The 21,407-nt window shown below is 34.3% G+C and overlaps 1 protein-coding gene across 2 annotated transcripts in view; it reads left to right on the top strand.

Moving 5' to 3' along the window:
• Nucleotides 1–21,407, top strand: part of Rttn (rotatin) — a 180,533-nt gene that overhangs the window by 66,949 nt on the left and 92,177 nt on the right. For both annotated transcript variants that reach the window (XM_047526590.1, XM_047526589.1), the window contains exons 24-29: nucleotides 592–780; nucleotides 1,362–1,601; nucleotides 6,891–7,035; nucleotides 15,451–15,605; nucleotides 16,598–16,817; nucleotides 21,148–21,276. In XM_047526590.1, coding sequence (XP_047382546.1) covers nucleotides 592–780; nucleotides 1,362–1,601; nucleotides 6,891–7,035; nucleotides 15,451–15,605; nucleotides 16,598–16,817; nucleotides 21,148–21,276 — 1,078 coding nt within the window. The remainder of the gene's footprint in view (nucleotides 1–591; nucleotides 781–1,361; nucleotides 1,602–6,890; nucleotides 7,036–15,450; nucleotides 15,606–16,597; nucleotides 16,818–21,147; nucleotides 21,277–21,407) is intronic.

The following is a 21,407-nucleotide window of genomic DNA, read 5'->3' as shown; positions in this document are numbered from 1 at the left end:
GAGAGATTGCTGTTGAATTTGTTCTTATATCTAAATACGTTTCTGGGTTCTCTTGTTGAGTTTATTGATGATGCAACGGTCAAGGGCTAATAATAAATTGGAATTCAGTCACTTAGTTACCTCTAATCATAGGCAGTTCCTTTAGCCTCTTTGAGAAGCTTTATTTTGATTGTCTGTAAAGTGGGTGTTGTAGTGCCATGGCCCGAAACAGTGAATGACCGAGTGGTAAGAAACAGCATTTGGCAGAAAGCAGGCGTTTGTATTTTGGCTGAACACCTTTGTGTGTTCAGTTCACTGCAGTGATGAGACCTGACTTCAAGGAGCATTAGTTATTGCTGCAACAGCTCTACTGTAACATGAAACGTGGTAGGTCCTCAAGGAGGAGTTTAATGAAGTATTCTTGGGAGTTTAGAGGAGGGTCGAAGAATAATTGAAATATCATATAGAGCATGATAAATTTAAGACAGGAGTTAGGAAAGAGATCCATGCATTATTGTGGCATGTTAAGCATACAACTAGATCTCATTTTGGGCTCATCTTTTCAGTAGTGTTTAAGAATTTATAAGTTTATTTTTATACATTTTCTTTTAGGTATCATCTACCAGTGCATGTAATCGGCCACCATGCTGTGAGTCCTTACTCAATAGTTTTGCCATTATCAGCTGATTGTTTGGCTTTGAAGCCTGTGTCAGATATGCTGAGAATAGCTTGGAACCTGTCATGGTATCATGGGAGTGATAATCTGTTGAAGCAAATAAACTCCGAAACTGATATTAAAGAGTAAGCTGTCATATTTAGCAAAAAAGCATTCACAGTTAATTAATTATAACTAAATAGTTAGATTTTAATTTTTAACTTAATATTATCATGTGATTCTGTTTTAACTGAAGATAATATTTTTTACTTTGTTTTAAAAAATTGTATATGTTTATTTAAAACATCTATCACACATGGACATTTAAATTAAAAAGCATTGTGTTCTATGATGTTTAGAGATTATAAAGTTTATTTAGTTAGCAGATGTAAATCACTGAAAAAAATGCTCTGGATTAGAGTAAAACTAATATGTGTGAATGTTATTACTGTGGCAGTTACTTTCGAACATCTTAATGTTCCGTCAGTCTTATGAATAAAATCATTTTATATTTCTGTAGGGCAGAAAAAGTTAATATAAACACTTGGGGATATGCTAATGAGAAACTAATGTTGACAGATACATACCCATATTCTTTTGACTATAAGACAACCTTTAATTAAAAGAAAATGAAGATCAAACAGGATTTTTGGAAGAGTTTAGAATAGAAATAAATGTGAGCTTCCATATAAATAGCTTCATGTTGGTCTTTTTTTCTTTTGTCTAGATTTTTAGATACATTGAAGTTATCCACAAAAGACAGCCTCATTCTGAAGATAACCCACACGGCCAGCGGGCTGCAGGACTGCTTCTGCTCCATTGTTCAGGCTGCAGCCCACAGGGACGTTCGGGCTGCTGTCGCTCGGATGAGTTTTTATCTCCTGAATGACAAATTGTCTTTAAAGGTTGGCATTGGCCCATGTGGGGTTACCTTGAAGTCCTTGGCTTGGCACACTGTGCTAAACAGGTCAGTGTAAGCTCAAGGCTTCTGGTTTCAAAGACCTAGGAATGAATTGTATTTGGGTTCATCTCCAAATCTTTGAAGATAAGTGTGTATTTTTACAGTGTGTATTTTGCTGTCATGAGAAAAATGCTTTTTATGGAAAGAAAAATCCAGGATTTGTATTACCTATAATAAATAATAATATCAGAGGAGAAAAATTTTAACAGTGTATTTTTGAAGAAGTTATTAATAAACCTATAACAATTTTATTTATTTTCCTACTTTAGAAAATCTTATCCCACAAAAGTAAGTACTTTGGACAAGATATAGATAAAACATACTAAATATTTATCCTGTTCATATTTATAAATGAGTTGCTAGTTCAGTGGATTAATAGGTTTGTTATACCTGCCAAAGGCTGTTTTTTGTTTTGTTTTGTTCTCAAGTCAATTATCTCATCTTCTTATTCTGTAGTTCATGAGATTGGTACCGTGTAGAGCTTTGATAATATTTACTGGAAAGACTCTATTTGAAATGTAGCTTATTTGACTAGTAGGAGATGGCTGCATTTCAAACAAGACCAATGAACAGCAACTGCTAGCAGTTTTTCATTTTAGTCTTCACATGGTTTTGGTGTAAATGTATAACTTTTTAAAAATCGTGCAGTTGTCAAAAATGCTAGGGTAAATGAATTTTCGGAAAGTGAATGCCTTTACAAGTTTTACTTTGATAATTAGACTACCTAATTAGACTTTTCCTGTAGTGTGCTGGAACCAGCTAGTACTGCCTTGTAAGAGAGCTGATACTGAATGTTCAGGGTCTTTGAAAGTTGATTGTCAAACACAGCTATTCTTAAAAATTATATAAGCTTAAATTATGAAAAAATAAAGGTATTGAATATGGGAAAGTCATCACTTTCTACATTTTACTCTTTATCTGTGCTCTTGAGGTTATGTATCTACTATATCTGTTAAATGGAAATACTATAAAATTGTATGTTACTGTGCATCTCTTCACAATTCCATGTTACTTCATGTTTTGAAATTGGCCATATTGGGGATGTTTACACCATGGAAATTGGCAAAAATAGCACCCTATAACCCAATCAGATGTACAAGATCTACCAGCCCACCACTTTTTAACATTCTTGCCAGCCAAGGCAAGCATAAACTCTGCAGGTTCAGCGTATTTGATATATTCCTGTTTGTCAAAAGAAAACATTATGGTAGAAGCCAATTATACATTTTAAAATCACTAACCCTGAGTTTTCTTTCTTTGTGAATTCAAACTGTAAAATTAGTGTGCCACATCATATTGAAGCAGAAACTCTCAAAATGGGGAACAGTGGAAGCCCCTAGAATAGTTCAGATTGTTCAGTAGCAATAAGTCTATGTGAGCATCACATTTTCAGTGTTAGATTTTCCCAGAACTAACCTAAGTGGAGAGTACAGAGTGTGTATATGTTACAGAATGTGTCTATGTTATGCACAATTGGCTCTCTGTATACACAGGTCTGTACTCATGCAGTCAACCAATAGCAGATTGAAATTCTAAAAAAAGTATCTGTACTGAACAGAAACAGGCCTTTTTCTTATTATTATTCCCCAAACAATTCAGTGTAACAAAACTGTATAAATAGTGCTTACTTCATATTTGGTATTAAAATTAATCAAGATGTAATTTAATGTATACCAGAGGATGTGCCTAGGTTTATTCAATACTGTGCCATTTTATACAAAGATTGGAGCATCTGCAGATTTTGATATCTGCAGGGAGTTCTGGAATAAATCTCTCATGGATGCTGAGGGACAACTATAATTTTTCTTTTTCATTTTGTTTATAAGTTCATGTTTGTTCACTGTAACATTGCCATTGCTGCCTATTTCATAAAACAAATTGATGGATGTCTGCTGTATTGTTTTAGTAAGAAATGTAACAAAAATATATATTGATGATTTTACCTTTTTCATGAAAAATTAGAAAAGTTTTATTTACGGAAATATGTGTATAGAGGGAACTTTGGGAACTCATCTAGTTTTGCATTTACTCAGTTGAAAGAACATCATTTTTCTGACCAGTTAGCTAAGATGAAAAAATTTCCTGTAAGTTATGACTGCATAAAATACTGAGATCATTTTTGTACAAGCTTAGATTAAATTTTTTCTACTATATATGATGATTTCAAACTACACCATTCTAGACAAAATAATGTAGAGGAGCATGATCGTACTTGTATAAGAGATTTTTATTTTGTGTGTGTGTGTGTGTTATTTATTTTTTTGTACAAGGGATTGAACCCGGGGTGCTCAACCACTGAGCCACATCCCTAGTCCTTTTTATTTTATTTTGAGACAGGGTCTCACTAAGTTGCTTAGGGCCTTGCTTTGAACTTGAGATCCTCCTGCCTCAGCCTCACAAACTGTTGGGTGGTATGTACTACCACACCAGCTTAGTAAGTATACTTTGAAGTTAATTTAAAAAAACATATATCCAAATGAATGTACCCCAGAAGGAGTCCTTACAGGAATAAATACATATTAGCAAAATTCTGACTGCCCAGATATTTTTGAAATTGTTCTCTAAGGTCATTTAAACAATAGATATAAAGAAGTCTTATATTTTGAAGCCATATTTAAGAAATAGATGATAAACTTGGCTTAGTAGAATTTACAATTTGTTAGAAATTCGTTTCCTTCAACCAGTTGCTGTTAATCTTGCATGTTTAATGTCTCTCTACCTCTTTCCTGTTAAAAGTTCTATTGCTACTGCTTTTGCTGAGGTTTTTCCAATTTCTGTGACATGAAACAGTAATGACTGGAGGATGACTAGCAAAATTGGTTTGTTGGCCTCTACCCCATTTCACTCATTGTGTTGCTTTTCCGAGTGATCCTCCTGCAGTACACATCACCTGTGGAGTATCCTCCGTGGCATGCTACATGGAGTTCAAACCCCATAGCACGACTAAGAAGTTCCTTTCTGATCTGGCACTTGCCTACCTTTTCAGCTGCATTTCTCCACTCTGATGTATGATTTTATGAAGTGCATATATTGTAGTTTTATGAAGCTACAATAAGTTCAAGGGCATATACTACTGTTTTATGAAATCTTGCCTTTGTGCAGTTAACTCCATGGCTGTCTTGTGAATATCTACTCATCTTTGACCTTCAAGTTGAGATCCTTTTTCTTTGTAATGTGCAGTTGTCATGGAATTGTAATTATCATCATTATTGACACAAGGCTGGCCTCCATTTCTTCTGTAATTGTTAAAGATGTTTGAATATCTGTCTTCTCTGCTTTGGTACCTGGGTTTATTATATCCTGCTGTCCTCGAATATGGTTCAAGGCATAGTATACAATTGGATCCTGATAAGTGTAGGTTCAGTGAGTTTGAGAGCTCTCAGAACTTGTGTAGTTCAGCCGTGTACCTGAAGAATTCCCTGCCACATGTCCCTCTCAAGTGACTGTGCACCCTTGGCATGAATACATCCTTTGAAGGATGGTCATTTTGTTTTTGGACTATAATTATTACTATGTTCTTCCTACTTTTGAACTGCTACCTATAACTTCTACCCATTATTTTGTTCAGTATACTCACATGGAATAAATCCTATCTATATTCACATGTGATAACTCTTCAGTTATTCCTATTCATAACTACAATTTCTTCTTTGTTTTTTCTCTTTGCAAACTCTAAATTCTTTTAGTTCTTCCAGACTTCTTCCTTGTTCATACCGTTTAGAGCTCTCTCTATCCAGACATGATATCTTTTGGGGGTTTGGGGTGTTTCTTAGTGCTTTCCCATCATTCAGATGCATTTATTGATCATCCACTAGATGCAGGCACTTGTAAGAAATTCAGCAGTGAGAAAAATTATTTAAGACTCCCTGCTGTTTTGAAACTTGCAGTGAAGGAAGCAAAACATGTAATCAAAAATAGGAATCCAAGGAGACAGTTGTAAAACTGTATTGTAGGGTCCCTTACCCCTCCTGTATGGAGTGGATCAGTTTAGGGGTTAAAGTTTAAGCCAAGCCTCAATAGGTAAGTGGGATGGAAGCAACAGAGGTGTCAGATGAGGGCACACGGCCTCAAGTCAGGAACTGAAAGGCAGACTGGAGGTTGAGGGATGTGGGAGCTGGCATAAAATGAGGCTGTAAGTGTAGGATTACTGTGGATATTACAGAAGACCTTTCTTAAAATTTTTATGATTATTTTATCTGGTTAGGTCCATCTTTTTGCTCTGTCCTTTTGAAATATTTTTCTTAACTCAGTTTTTACAATCTGACACTTATCTTTTGAGCGCATATCATTTTGAGGAGGTGGAGATTTTTAATAAAAAATGAAATAATAATATGGCAGACACCCTGTTACTAAAAAATGTAGCCTAACATGAGTGTCGGAGTGCTTATATTAGCATTTATGTTCTAATACTTGGTAGTTCTGTGACCATGGAAAAACTATGTAACCATATCTTTGCTTGAGTTTTCTCATTTTAAAAAAGGGACTGTGAATTTAATGAATATTGAAAAATTACTGTTAAGTTCTTAGAAGAAAGTCTGGCACAAGGTCAGTGTGCAGTAACTGCTGGGTATTAGTATTATCATTACTCTTAATATTTTGATGTAATTACTTTAGATTTTTTAAAAAATAAAACATTACAGTTAAATTTGAATCTTGTTATTCCTCTCTTCTCAATTGTCTTAAAATTTTTTTCTGTACTACTCTCGTTTGTTTACTGATTTTCTAGCTCTCCTGTACCAGATTTTTTTTTTTTTTTTTAAAGAATCTCGAAAATTGGTTTGTATCCTTTGATACTGAACTTAATGGATATTCCTTCCTGTGTTGAACTTCTGGGTTCTTTTTGCCTGTTAAAAATTCTGATAACATCTTTACAAGCCTTTCTGCCCCTCATTTTACTACCCTGTTCTTCCTAATAATTGAGAATCACTTTTGAAACACTAATTCTTCTCATCAGTGAAATGTGACACTGCAGCATGAAAAAGCAACATTCTTTGCAGAGTTGAGGCAGTGTTTTCCTCTTGGTGTCCCTTTGGTACTTTTTCTAATTTGATATTTTCTTTTAAGCTACTTCTTCCAATTTTTCCATTACTCGGGCGCATGTTTTCTCCACTACGGGTTCTGTTGTTGAAGGCAGATACCGTTTCCCTCCTCTTTGCATTTTTGTGGCATCTAGACTAGTGTGTCGTAAGATAGCCTGTTCATGTGAAGCATGTTGAGGGCATATGTGCTGATGAACAGTGACAGCATGTGTACTTTAAAGAGCTAAAACCATTACTACTATGTTTTTTATTATAGGTTTTTACAAGTGCTTCCTGCTTGCACTGAAGATGAGAAACTGCTAATAGATATCATACATTTTTTAAATAAGTTAATGAAGGAACAGAGAAAAAATCCATCAGTAGAATTTCTAAACTGGATTCTAGAATTACTTCTTAGACATGTAAGTATTGTGAAAGAATTTGGATTTTTGGTTTGAGAAGTGATTTATTTGTAGAAAAGGATAATCTTTATATGGCCTTTGCTTTGTAAAGTAGTTCTCATGTTGGAATGAATGGCGCATAGCAACCTGGCCTTCCTGGTATGACCAGGTTTACTAAATTAAATTTTGTAGAGTGTCTGGGACTTTCAGTCTTGGTGTTTTAATGAAACCTGTCCTGTATGTGAGCTTTCTGCTGCAACTGTGTTTTTAAGTGGGATTGCAGGGAGGGGGTGGAATTTAAATACCTAGGTGGAGAGGTAGGTAGCAAAGCCAGAAGGAAGCAGGAGAGATATAGTTATTGTGATGCTGGGAAGAATGAATACACGGCTCAGGCTTTAATTTGATGTCACTGGAGTATTTGCCCTTCCAGCCCCTGTTACTCTCAGGGTTTTGCTCTGTTACAGGACACTTGGTAAGAACCCAGTTAGCTAGCTCACTGTCTGTTGTTGGTCCCTCTGTCTGTCCATTTATGCATTTAATTGCAAATACCATATGGATTTAATTAATTTAGCAAAGATAACCCTTTGCAAAAATATCAAGAAAAAATAAATAAGAATTAGAAAACAAGGCTTAACTGTTTATAAAGTTGTAGATCTTATAAGACAAATAGGTTCTATTATATGTTAATGCCTTTGGTTTGCTTAAAAATACGATTGTTTATGAAAATACTAAGTACTACATATTGAAAGTCAGAAATTCTAATGTGTAATGATTGTGCATGTATTCAGTTTATTTAAATGTTTATTTTATTATCTTTTCCTTTATTGTAGACTGGTGGACTAGGGACTGTTTTGTTCATAATTGCATGCCAGTGTCTACTATAGTGCCTTATATATTGTAGACTTCCAATAAATATTTGTTAACTTAGCAATAAACGTATGATGTTAAGGAAGATATGCAGGAAACATATAACCTTAATTTCATAACTTGTTCAAATATAATAAAATGGATATTACTGAATATGTTCAAGTTTACACATCAAGTATATTTATAGACTAAACTGAAATTATAATCTCTGTGTCACATTGGAAAGCGTGTGTGTGTGTGTGTGTGTGTGTGTGTGTGTTTTGGTCACTATGGTTTGGTAAATAGATAAATTATTTTGAGTGAGGTAGAGATTTTTTTCATATTTAGGACTTGTTTATTTCCTTTTCTGTGAATTGTCCCTTGTTATGTCCTTGATGGTTCTGCCCTATAATTGGGTTGTTTCCTTCCCCTCTCTTCATAAATTAAGGCAATTAACCCTTTCATTAAGTGAATTTCAAAAGCTTTTTTTCTTGTCACTTATCTTCTGACTATGCTTTTGGTCTTTGGACTTCATGATCTTGCTTCCATTATCTACTTTCATCTCCTTGTTTTACTGTACTGCTTCTACTTTTCATGCCTTATTATAGTTACTACCCTGTGTTCCATGAGCATAATTCCTACAGGTGTATGTATCAGGTCTTAGCACTTCTCCTCATGCTGACCACCCATCACCACCCTAGGCTCAGACCTGCCACCCACCCCTGGGTGAGTTGTGGGCCTTCCAGCTTCCACGCAATCTACCTGTGCTTTTCAAGATGGCCAGTCACATCCTGTTACTCCCCTATTCAAATGCTCCATGCACTTCCTCTTTCATTCAGATAAAGCTCTAAAATACTAAGTGCGGCCTATAAGGTTCGAGCCTGATTTTGAGCATATTCTGACCTCTTCTGACACCTCGCTTCGCTCGTTGCCGTGGTGGTTTTTCAGGCGCTCACATTGGCTGAGCACTCAGATTTCCTTTTCCCCTAAGATGTCTGCATGGTTAACACCCAAACTTAATTCCGTGTTCTGTTCCAGTGTCGATCAGAGAAGTCTTCTGATGGTGGCATCTGATTCAGCACCCTCCATGCCTGTCTCCCTGACTTTCTGTTGTATTTCTCTTTAGTGTACCTGTCATCCCCACTTGTGTCTGTCCTTTCTGAAAAAAATGCCGGGCTCTTTGTCCATTTTTAATCGGGTTGCTTGTTTTCTTGCTAATGAATTGTTTGAATTCCTTACATATTTTGCATATTAACTCTTCATCAATGCTATGATTTCCAGATTCTTTATTCCATTCTATAGATGGTCATTTCACTCTGTTTATTCTTTCTTTTGTTGCACCAAAGCTTTTTAGTTTGATATAATCCCATTTATCCATTTTGCTTTCCTTGCTTGTACTTTGGGTTTTATCCTAAAAAGTTATTACCTGACTAAAATCAACTGAAGTTTTTTAAAACCCTGTGCTTTCTTTTAGTAGTTTTATAGTTTCAGGTGTTATGTTTAAGACTAATCCATTTTGAGTTAATTCATGTTACCATGTAAGATAAAGATCCAGTTTCATCCTTCTGTACATGGATATTCACTTATTAAAGAGACTGTCCTTTCTCCATTGTCTTTCTTGGCACCTTTGTCAAAAATCAATTAAATGCAAATATGTGGATTTATTTGGGGGCTGTTTAGTTAATATATCTGATTTTATGCTAGTATCATGCTATTTTGATTACTATAGCTTTGTAATATATTTTGAATTTAGATCATGTAATGCTCAAGACTGCTGTGCCTCTTTGGGCATCTTTTGTGGTTCCATATGAATTTTAGAATCATTTTTCCCATTTTGATGAAAATCTCATTGGAATTTTGATAGAGTGTATTAAATCTGTAGATCACTTCAGGTGGTATAGATACTTTAACAGTATTAATTCCCAAGTATTTTATTATTTTTTGTAGTTTTTATAAATGGAGTTTTAACCTTGATTTCTTTGTTTATTACCATGTAGAGACACTACTTATTTTTTTATGTTGATTTTGTATTCTATAAATTTCTGAATTTATTAGTCCTAAAGTTTTTGGTGGAGTCCTTAGTGTTTTCTATATATGGGATCAAATTTTTTGCAAACGAAGATAATTCAGCTTATTCCTTTCTAGTCTGAATGCCTTTCATTTCATTCTCTTGCCTAGTTGTTCTTGTTAGGACTTTCAGTTCAGCAGAAATGGTAAGAGGTGAACTTCCTATCCTATTCCTGATCTTAGAGGAAAAACTTTTCACGTTTTCATTGTTGAGGATGATGACACTTGTGAATTTGTTGTATGTCACCTTGATTGTGTTGGGGTATAGTCATTCATTAATGAATTTATTGAGATTTGTCTTTTAATTAAAGGGAGTTGAGGGCTGGGGTTGTGGCTCAGTGGTAGAGTGCTTGCCTTGCATGTGTGGGGCCCTGTGTTTGATCCTCAGCACCACATAAATATATAAAATAAAGATATTGTGTCCATCTACAACTAAAATTTTTAAAAAAGGAGATGAACTTTATCATGCTTTTTTTTGCATCTTTTGTAATGATCATATGACTTTGTCCTTCATTCTGTTAATGGTGATTTATTACATTTTCATATTTGCATATGTTGAACCATCCTTGCATCCCTAGGATGAATTCTTCTTGATCATGTGGATCATCCATTTAATGTGCTGTTGAATTTGGTTAGTTAATATTTTGTTGAAGATCTTTGCATCTGTATTCATCAGGAATATTGACTATAATTTTCTTTTATTGTCCTTTCTTTCTTTGGTATGAGGGTAATTTTGGCCTCATAAAATGAGTTTGGAGATATTCCCTCCTCTTTCTTTTTTTTTTTTTTTTGGAAGAACTTGAAAAGACTTGGTGTTCTTTTTTAAAGGTTTAGTAGACTTGTGTGGTGAAGCCAAGTCTTGGGTTTTTCCTTGATGGGAGACTTTTTATTACTGATTGAATCCCCTTTGAGTCTGTTTAGATTTTCTATTTATTCATGATTCTCTCTTGGTAGATTGTATGTATTTATCCGTTTCTTCTAGAGGGTTATTCATGTCTATTTCCATGATGTCAGTTGTAAAGTCTGCCCTTTCATTTCTCATTTTATTTGATTGTTCTCTCTATCTAGATTATCTTTTCAAAAGATTTAGTTCTGTTGATCTTTTCTATTGTTTTTCTAGTCTATTTCGCTTTTTTCTTTTTTCTCTGATATTATTTTCTACTTTTTATTTTGTATTTATTTGATCATGATGATGATTATTTTTGTTAGAACAATTCTACAAAATAAAATTCTGGTTTATTATTGGACAACATTGTTTCATACATACATCAAACAGGCCAAAAAATAATAACTTCATAGACAAAAAAGGAAAAAAAAAAAAAAAGAAACTTTTATCTTTGGTCTTTTTAATCATCTCATACAAACCAACTACTCATAGTGCAGCTGAAGTACATATACAAAAAAAGTTACTGAAATGCTCCAATAAGATTGTTTTTGTTGTTGTTTTTGATTGCTTCACAAGTTTTTTTTCCTCCTTTGAGAGTGTAATGAACATGGTCACACCACACGACCAATCAGAAGTAGGACGGAGAAAGCCCCAAATGCTGGTTTGGTCATTCAAGATCATTAAAAACGGCTGACCCCTAACTAGGTACAAAAATATAAAATGTAAACTGAAAGTTACAGACATTCTCCTTTTTAAAAGTACTTTTAAGAAAAAAAGGCAGGACCTCGGAAGTCTTGGTTCTTGGTTCCCAGTTGCAGATTGGCCCTGTGGTCTGGACTGGGCGAGCGCACCTGGTCCTTGATGGCCCTGCCCGCCAGGTGGCCGCTTCCCTGAGAGTGACCGCGCTTGAGCACCGGACCTGGTGGAGGCGAACAGGTCGCGCCGGCCTTTGCTTTCAGTCTAACCTTTCCTTTTGGCTGCCTCCTTGTCGGTCTTCTCTTCTTGGTATCAGCATGTCATCCTCGTCATCTTCAGCCGCCTCATCGCCATCTCCATCCTCTTCCTCACCATCACCAGCACTCTCACCGTCCTTCTCCTCCTCCGCCTCCTCCTCTTCCTCCTCCTCCTCCTCCACCTTCCTCCTCCACCCTTCACCCTCCTCCTCCTCCTCCTCCTCCTCCTCCTCCTCCTCCTCTATCTGCTGCTCCCCTTTTCATCATTAGCATTCCCATTAGCAGGGGCGCCTCTTCTACCCTCTGCCTGCTGCACAGCTTCCTCCTCCTGCTCTTGGACCTTGCTGCTGACCTGGAGCTGGTGTCCAGGACCGCCTCTGACCTTAAAGAACTGCCATAAAACTCCAGCGCCGCGTGGTGGCGCTGCGGCTGGTGGTAACCGGACCCAGGTACAGTGCGAGCCAGGCCTTCAGAGCAGCAGTTCTACCTTTCAAACATTTGGAACTTTGTTATTTTTGTCTTTTCTCAAGGTGTAACATTAAGTTCTTTATTCGAGATCTACTTTTGTGTATCCCGTAAGTTTTGGTTTATTTCGTGCCCCTTGTTTTTGTCTGTAGATATTTTAAATTTCGCTTTTCTTTTCTTTTATTGACCCACTGGTTGTTTAGGAGCATGTTGCTTAATGTTATTTGAGAATTTTCCCACATTCCTCTTTCTATTGACTTGTAGTTTTATGCCACTGCAATGGAGAAGAAATTTGCTAAGGTGTCAGTCTTGTTAAATTTGTTAATGCACCACACATTTAAATGGTTTGACTTTCATTGTATAAATGCTGATGTATATTTAAAATTTTTTTTTGTTGTTACAAAAGTAAAATGAAATTTCTGCAGGTTACCAGGTGATTTTACTGTAGTTTAAAACAGTTTTAAAAAAGGATTTTTGGTACAATTAAATTTACTTACATGACCTTATATGATGTCTAACCTTTCTTTAGAAAATTTCTATTTTATCTTCTCATTTATTATTAGTAATTAGAAAATTTCTATTTTATTTTTTCATTTATTATTATCATATTAATAATAATATTCTTAAGGGTGAGCCAAGCAGACTTAAGTAAGCATCTACAAACAGGAGCGTTTACTCGCTAAATATCATGACCAAGATTAAATTAGAAAGTGTTGTCTAACTGCAGATGAATTAGGATAAAGAAAACCTGAAAATAAAAAATTAAGTTCGTTTTAAAGTTTATGTGAAGTGGATACAATAAGTGAAAAATTATTTAAAAGAAGGTCAATAAAATAGAGTATTCAAAGAAATGGTTTCAGATGTACAGATGTGAAATGATATGTAAAAGCTAGGGTTGCAAAAACTAACATAAGTAGGCAGATATGAGTACCTGATCTTTCAAATAAATGTTAACAGTGAAAAGAAAAGTCAACTACCTTACTAGATTTAAGAACTTTCTCTTGTGAAAATTTTATTTATGTGTTTTATCAAAATATGCATTTATTACAAACATACTGTAATTCTTAGGAATTACACCTTAGGAATTTATTGCTCCAATAGTCTATATTTTAACTTAATGGTATTTTGACAACTAGAAGTGTTGAATTGAGCATTCCTATCAGAATGAGTTTTTTGATGGAAATTCATAAAAGTGGTACTATTGTTTTTCTTCTTTAGTTGAGGCTGTTCAGAAATATGCAGCATACATCTTTTTCTTGACTGTCATATGACAAACTCATGTGCAAAAGTTCATTGAGGGCATTGCAGATCCTTTTGGCATAGGTTGATGATGGGTGTGCAGTTGGATATGATGAGTGGTAACTGTGAATAAAGAAAATGAGCCATCATGATAGAAATTTGTTTCCTTTTGGAGGTCAGCAGTGACAAACTAATGGCTTAAGTGGTTGATTTAGAATCAGGACTGAATACTAATGTCTAAAGACAAAAGTGCCAGGTATGATTAAGCACCTGAAATCAATAGGCAGCAATAGAGATGTCTGTTCTGTTCCTTGTACTTGAGGAATGGTAACTAATCCCAATTTTAAAATGATGTTGCTGAGGTTCACTGAATCTTAATAACATGGAAATTGAAGTTAAAATAAGGGAGAACTCTCAACAGTCTATATGCAGAAACAAGTTGTTAATAAAGAATCTTAGATGCCTACTGTGTAAGTATATTAATCTGTAGCTTCTACTTAATTTTTATCAGTATATCAAGCTTAATTTTACCAAGATGGGGTTTGTATCTTAGCACAAACAGTTTGTTTATTTTGTCATTTTTTTATGCGAGTCTGAGGGTATGTGATCGTGAATCAGTCTTTGGTTCTTTGGGAATAAGACTATCATAGAAAAATGTGTATTTTGATTCTTTTTTTCATGTCTGAAACATAGATTTTGTGGTTATGTTTTATGTAATTTTTCAAAGGCATTTCTTCCTCAAGATAAAAGTTGGGAAAAATACTGCTTATGTATAAGAAAAATAGTAAAACAAGTTAAAAGCAAAATATCCTTCCCCATACTTTTTAGAAACTATCAGTTGTATTATATATAGTTGTGACACTTTATTGAACATATAAACAATTTTTGGCTTTAAATTTCTTCTCCCTAAAGGGATTGCAGTTGTTTTTACACTGAGTTCTTTTATATGAAGGACTTCATAACAGCAGTGATTACATTTATATTTCTCTGTTATTGTGTGCTGTTATAATCACTGAAGAAACCACCTGATGCTCAGGATGGAATGCTAACTGACTTTAGAGGATGAGCTTCCTCTTCTCTCAGTATGACTTCTCTTCTGTCTTTTGAAAGAAATGAAGGTGCAGACCTTGTAGTTTAATTAGAAAGTTAACTGAAATCTTGTTTTTTTCCTCTTCTTAGCCTAGTGCTGGTGACACTAAGGTGATCAATACATATTACGTGTATCTCTTAAGGCTTCTGGTAAATGTGGTGTTTTCTACTCCCTCAATATGTTAGCAAGAATTCTTTTGCATACCTTTAACTGTGGTCTTTTGTGTTAGAAAAGTAGAACAAGTTTCACCAAGTGCTGGTTTTCCGTCTTAGCCTGTCAGATTGTTAAAGACTATAGCAGCGGGAGTCCTCAGCACTGGCGGGGGTGTCTTATCCTTCTCATGTTGTTCAGTCAGAAATGCTGGTAAGCATTGTGCCAGGACAATGTGTGTGAAAAGGCTTAATGTAAGACAGTGACTCGATGTAGTATTGTCATTGCAAATTATATGAAAGAGAATCAGGTATAAAATAAGGTTTTTGAAGAAATTTGGGTCATACCATTACGTAGAAAAAATGATTTTAATAGTTTTTTTTTCACTTAGTATTATTAGTTTTGTTTAAAATATATAATTAAAATTGCTTACATTTCTACTTAAAGAAACAGAGGATAGCATGTACCAATGAGGTGTGATTATGTGTGATTTTTTTCTCATTGTGTTTTTCTCTGTTTTCCTCAGTTTTCTGTAACAGATATGCGTTCTTATTGTTGAGATAACATATTAAACATCTGTTTAGAACATCTTTATTGATGCAGTGAAAGCCCAGAGCTACTGATTAGATAGTATAACTTTTTAGTTCATCTAGAACATAGTTAACAACAAAAACCTTTATAGGAAAAACATGTAGCTTAATTAGAGAGTAAATACGTTTTTAATACCTTTCATTTTTTAGAGTCCCAACCCACTCTTAGACCTGCTGGTCCTGACAGAGACCCAGGCACGAGAAGAAACAGACGACATCGGGACTGCTGTCAGGCAGCAGATTCAGAAGGAACTGATTGCATTTTTCAATACCTTGCTTCTCAGTTTCATGGCAGTTACTGACAGGTACCATTTGCATCGTCGAAAGTTTGGGTACATTTATACAGAATCTAGTCTTCCTTTGATTTCCAGAGTTTTACTTCTTACTTCTTTAAAATTAGGAGGTAGAAATACTTAGGTAGTGATACTTAGGTAGTAATAGTTAAAATTAGTGTGCTCGTTTGCATGTTAATGTATGTTACATGTTAAAAAACAGTAAGAACATTTTTAATAGTGTTAATTTGGTTACTTCGTTGTTGACCTGTGAGGAATTGAACTTTTTATATAAATAACTTGTAGGCTTTAGTGTATGTTCTTTGTGTTTCTAAAATACTTTAAAAGCAATTATGATCTTAAAATTCATGTACCTAGTGGAATAGGTAATAATATAGTTAATAGTTACCAATTTTAGAGTCTAGTGATCTGTAAAATTGAAGAAATTTCAGATTTTATTCAGTGCTTTTTATATTAGGATATTTTTTTCCTTAAGAATTGCATGTTTGAATTCATGCCTAGCTACTTAATTTTAAGAACTTTCTAATAGAAAATGTTCTATTGATTGTTCTGTTTCTGACAGTCTTGTTTAATTATGTGTCAAACTCATTAAAAGCTTTCATTTCCTTTTATTTTTCTAGGAGAAAATGTGTTTCAGTCAATTAAAAATTAACAATTTTTTCATGACACTAAATGATTTAAAGTATAGTTTTAATATATGCCAATTAGACTCATTTACCATATGCATTTACTTTTTTTCAATATTTTATTTCAGGTAGTACAATCAGTATCTGTTTATGTATTTTAAATGTGATTGTTACTTATATTTTGCATACATACTTGAGTTGGTAGTTTCTCTAAGCTTCCTTTGCAAAATCTTATTTTGAGAGGGAATGTTTTTTGCCATTTTATCTAGTTCATACCTTTCTAATATGTAAGAACCCCGTTGTCACAGCCAATAGGACAGCCCATGAAGTCTATAACTCTTGCTCTGTGGTTGATTTTCCCCCCTTTTAAATACATAGGAAATGCTTGGAACTTCTTTACGTTTTCCAAACACAGCTGGCTCTGAAGCTGCTCCAGTGTCTGCGAGTCACAGATGCTCCTCATTTCTATGGTCTGCCTTCCCTTGAGCGGACATTGCGAGGGATGGCTCACCTTACTGTGTTTCAGGGGTGGAGCTCACATTCTCCTCTCACACAGCCGCTTGACATTTGCATGAAGTACTTGTCAGGTCTTCTAGAGGTAAGTAAAAATAAGAGCCCCAAGTGACAGCTATTTACTATTTATTGATTGCTTTTATTAGGAGCCAGGCACAAATGCATTATATATTTGTTTAACTCATCATATTTTATTTAACTAGTCATAATGGTTAAGTGTTTTAATTACTTTTATTAACAAATGAATACATAAGATTACCCTTAGAAATATTCTGATTTTCAAGAAAAATTGAGGCTTACTTTATTTATTCATTTTAGTTTAACTTTTTAAATTATGAAATATAACACAAGCAGAAAATATGTAGCTCTATGAATTATCACATAGTGGACACCTTTATAATTATTCCCAGATTCAAAAGTATAGCTTAGCTGGCATCCCAGAAGCATTTATCATTCCTCAGTTGAATTGTCTGTTCCTTTCCCAGGGAGTATTTTGATTTTTTTTTTTTTTTTTTTTTTTTTTTTTTTTTTTTTTTTTTTTTTTTTGATATTCCACTTCTTGGCATTTCTTGATAGTTTTACCAGTGTCTATATGTAAAATAATTTTTTGTTTTTAAAAAGTTTTGTGTCAGTGGTTTCTTTCAACATTATATTTATGAGGTTCATTCATTTTATTGCCTATAGGTAGAGTTTAATTTTATTTTGTATGGTATTATATGTACAACAGGGTAGAAGTGTATTTAGCTTTCCTTTTTCTTTTATTTTCAGCTCTAATTACCTTCTAAGCATGTCCTTACTTATAGTCTAGGGATTCTGACATGTTCTGGTTTCATCATCCTTTGGAGCAAAAAATCTTCAGTATGGTGTGAAAGCACAATTATGTGGTTGTGCATGTCCTATAGGAGGACCGCTTTGCCTCTGTGCTCTGGCAATCTTTCATGTCTGCACGTGGGCCACATAGACAAGGGTTAATCGTAGCTGATCTGAGTCTTGGCAGAATTGATCCTCTGGAACATGAGAACATGGGAGGCTTGTGAGGAATTGGCAGGAGGCTGAATCTCATTCCCTTCATCATCTGTTAGAAGTCTGCAGTGAGCCTGTTCGTTATTCCTAGGCCTGAGGAAGTCTGGGCTTTCTGCCATACTTCCCTGGGGTTCCTGCTCTGGGGTGTAGAGCTTCTTCACTGCAGCATGGTTTGGGTTTCTGAGCAACAGAGCGCTCTGCCATCTGCAGTGTGGTTGTCTGGCCCTTCTATGCCAGTGTCCACCTTGCACAAGGGACATTGGGAGTGGCACCTTTGGCTGTTCTTGTAAGCTGCTTATGTAGTAAACTTGAATCTTAAAATGGCTCATTGTTTTCTTATTGGTCAAATCTGTCAACTTAATTTTTCCTTGAAAGCTTCAATGACAGGCAGAGATTGAAATCAATATCTGTATTGGAACTTTGGGAAAGATTCTTCAGGAGGCAGTTTTCAGTTATACTTAAAAGGTGAATAATTTGATCCACAGTAAATGGAATTCTAGACCAAATTATATGTATAACTTCCTACACCTTTTTGTGTTGCAGATTTGTGTTTTTTTTTTAATTTATTTCCAAATTCTGAATACTCCTTGTACTATAAAATTTAATATGAATTTTACTCCTGCCCCTTTAAGAAAATAAATTTTATTTAAAAATAATTATATGTATTGAAAAAAGGAACAGTTGGTATAGTAATGAATTATTCCATGTTGCAAGTTGTCTATGACCAGAGATATATAAATTTCTAAATATTTTTATTAAAAAATTTGTTTTTTAAAAAATTCATCCATTCTAATACATTTAAAATATATTAATCAACTTATAGTTACCTAATTCCTAGCATTAATTGTAATGTGATTTATAAATATTCCATTTATGAACATTTTATTCAAGACATCTCTCTAAAAAGGATTTTTTCTATTTTCAGATCTGGGAGATGTAAGGAACTACCATAATGATAACTGAAAGGGAATCGTATTGTTTGTATTTGAAAACTGTCAGTAGTACTTTTATTTTAAAAATTGGGTAAGAAGGGAGACTTTAGATCACAGCTATTTTGCAAATACTAAAAATTAAAATGAGGTGTTTATGGTATTAGAGAACAAAAGAACTTAGTTCTGGGTAAGAAATCCAGGGAAAAGGCAGTAATCACATTCTCAGTACATTTGTCTTTGAGGTAATTAAAATCACAATTTATTAGCTGAGGAATACATAAAAAGGATAGTCCCTATTTTATAATATTTCATAGTTGTGAAAAACTTGACTAACAAATCCTGATTTGGTGTAAATGGGAGTTTGTTTCATGCTTTATAAAACATCTTGTGAAGAAAGCCTTTGTGTTTATATGACAGGAGAATAGTATAGATAAATCTGTCACATTTGTTAGAAATTATAGCAGAGTGACTTTTAATCTTGGAACTTTATGCTTAGTTTATTAGATAATAAACAAGTATTACTGAATAAATTTATCTTTTTAAGCACAAAGTAAAGCTTATGTGAATGGACTTAGAAGCAAAGTCATTGTTGGTCCAAATGTTTTGCGTCTTAGTTTCTTAGTAATTAAAATGGATTCTGTTGAGCATGGTGGCACACACCTGTAATCCCCCAGGGACTCAGAAGACTGAAGCAGGAGGGTCACAAGATCAAGGCCAGCCTCAGCCACTTAGCAAGTCCTGTCTAAAAGAGAAGCAGGGGTGTGGTGGGGGGGATGGGAAAGTGACCCTGAGAGCTCCATCCCTAGTACTGGGGGCGGGGGGTGGGGAGGAGCTGATTCCTTGTTGCTGGGGAGCCATATTTCTAGATTATTTTGTTTCTCCACAGTGGAATTTGAATACAAATATTGCTTTTTTATAATAGTTATGTGAGACTTTTAAACTAATCATGATTAATTATGATGGTTGAATAAACTGGTGATTTAATCCTCAACATCACATAAATGATGTATAATTTCAGAGATCTGACAAAATGGTCAAAATGAAAGGAGATAATTCCAAAGTTCTTGGCTTGTTACTTTAAGCTACAAATAAAATTATTGTATAGATATTAGATGTCTCCAGTGATGAGTTAGAAAAAGATGATAAGAACTTGATTGCTCAGACATCTTATTATCGATGTAGTCATTAAAATTTTAAATTATGAAAAATTTCAAAAATATACATGTGTTAAAAAAAACCATGTAGCTGTCACCCAGTTTTAAAATCCCTGATCAATCTTGTTTTATTTTTGATGCCCTATTTGTTTTGTGAAAATTGTAACTTGTGCCAGAGCCCCTAAACTCTTTACCAATATACATATACATTCGTATGTATGTTTATATATACATATGTTTGTGTCTATGTGTATATATATAAACAATCTTTTTTATAGTATGTCTTGAAATAAAACAAAAAACAATACAAAAAGAAACCTAAAGAAACACTGAGATAAAATGGCTCACATGGAAGGATTCTGTGATGACTAAAAGTATAAAGACATTGGGTGAATGGATTGACATACTTTGATTTGGGTTAGTGTAGAAACAGTCTTGGTTTTTTTGATTTAGCACACATTTTCCCATTAAAATGTATTGGGTCCTGAAAATTGTCACCATTCTCTTTTTTTAAACTTTGGTGAATTATATGTGATTTTTGTTTCATTGAATATTTTTTATTTGTTTAAAGGTTGACACATGACAAAGTTCCTTTTTATTCTGTTAGCTCACAGATATTTACCAAACCCCTGTTTGGGGAACTGCAGTCATTTATACAGTAATTGTCCTAAAGACTGCACACATTTCAAAGGGTTTTCTAAGCCAGGTAGAAGGACTTTGCAGAGTCAGCTCCTCAGTTAAGGGAATGCCCCTCCAGAAGAGAAACATTTCTTTTGTTGTTAGTGATGGAAATGTGTCAAATGGAACCAGTCATCTAAATAATAGGTATATACTTAAATATGTAGTAGAAATCTAAGATCATTCTCAAGTGAGGAAACTGTCTATTTACATTTAAACCATGGCTCAAGAAAATTTAACGTAACTGGTCAGTGAGCTTTGTAGAATTAGCAGTTCCAATATATGCTTTTTAACAAGATATAATCTTTTTGACTTAAAAAATGCTGTAACATCTAAAAAAGTGTTGTAAAAAAATATTCTAAGTCTTAAAAATATCCTAGGAGGATACTGCATATCTTTTGTACAAATATCAAGAGGAAAAATATTTAAGAATATTTTTAATTTTTTAAAAATACACATAACACAAAATATACCATCATAGCCAGTTATAAATATATAATCTAAGAATATTATAAATATGTGTGGTTAATAACGGTTCAATTTAGACAAGTCAGGAGAATTTTATGTATATATTTTTATATGCCATTAAAAATAAAACTTCCATACAACTGTTCACATTGTCTTCCAGGTCATTACTTCTTTTTATGTGGAGCGTGGAGGAAATGCGATGTCCTTCATGGGAAAAGGTGTTACAAAGAGCACGGTTCTTTGCTTGCTTCACTTGTCCCATGAGATGGTGGCCCAAGCTCGGAGCTCGGTGAGAGCAATAACAGCTGCCTGACTGCTGAACATTTGCGTGAAAAGGGTTGTGCTGTGTCTAGCACATTTCCAGCCTGTAGGCTTGCTATAGGAAAATATTTCTTCTGACTTTTCTTCTTAGGAAACAAA

Source organism: Sciurus carolinensis, chromosome 15, assembly GCF_902686445.1.
Source record: "Sciurus carolinensis chromosome 15, mSciCar1.2, whole genome shotgun sequence".
Lineage (NCBI taxonomy): Eukaryota > Metazoa > Chordata > Mammalia > Rodentia > Sciuridae > Sciurus > Sciurus carolinensis.
This window is presented reverse-complemented; position numbering and strand designations above follow the sequence as displayed.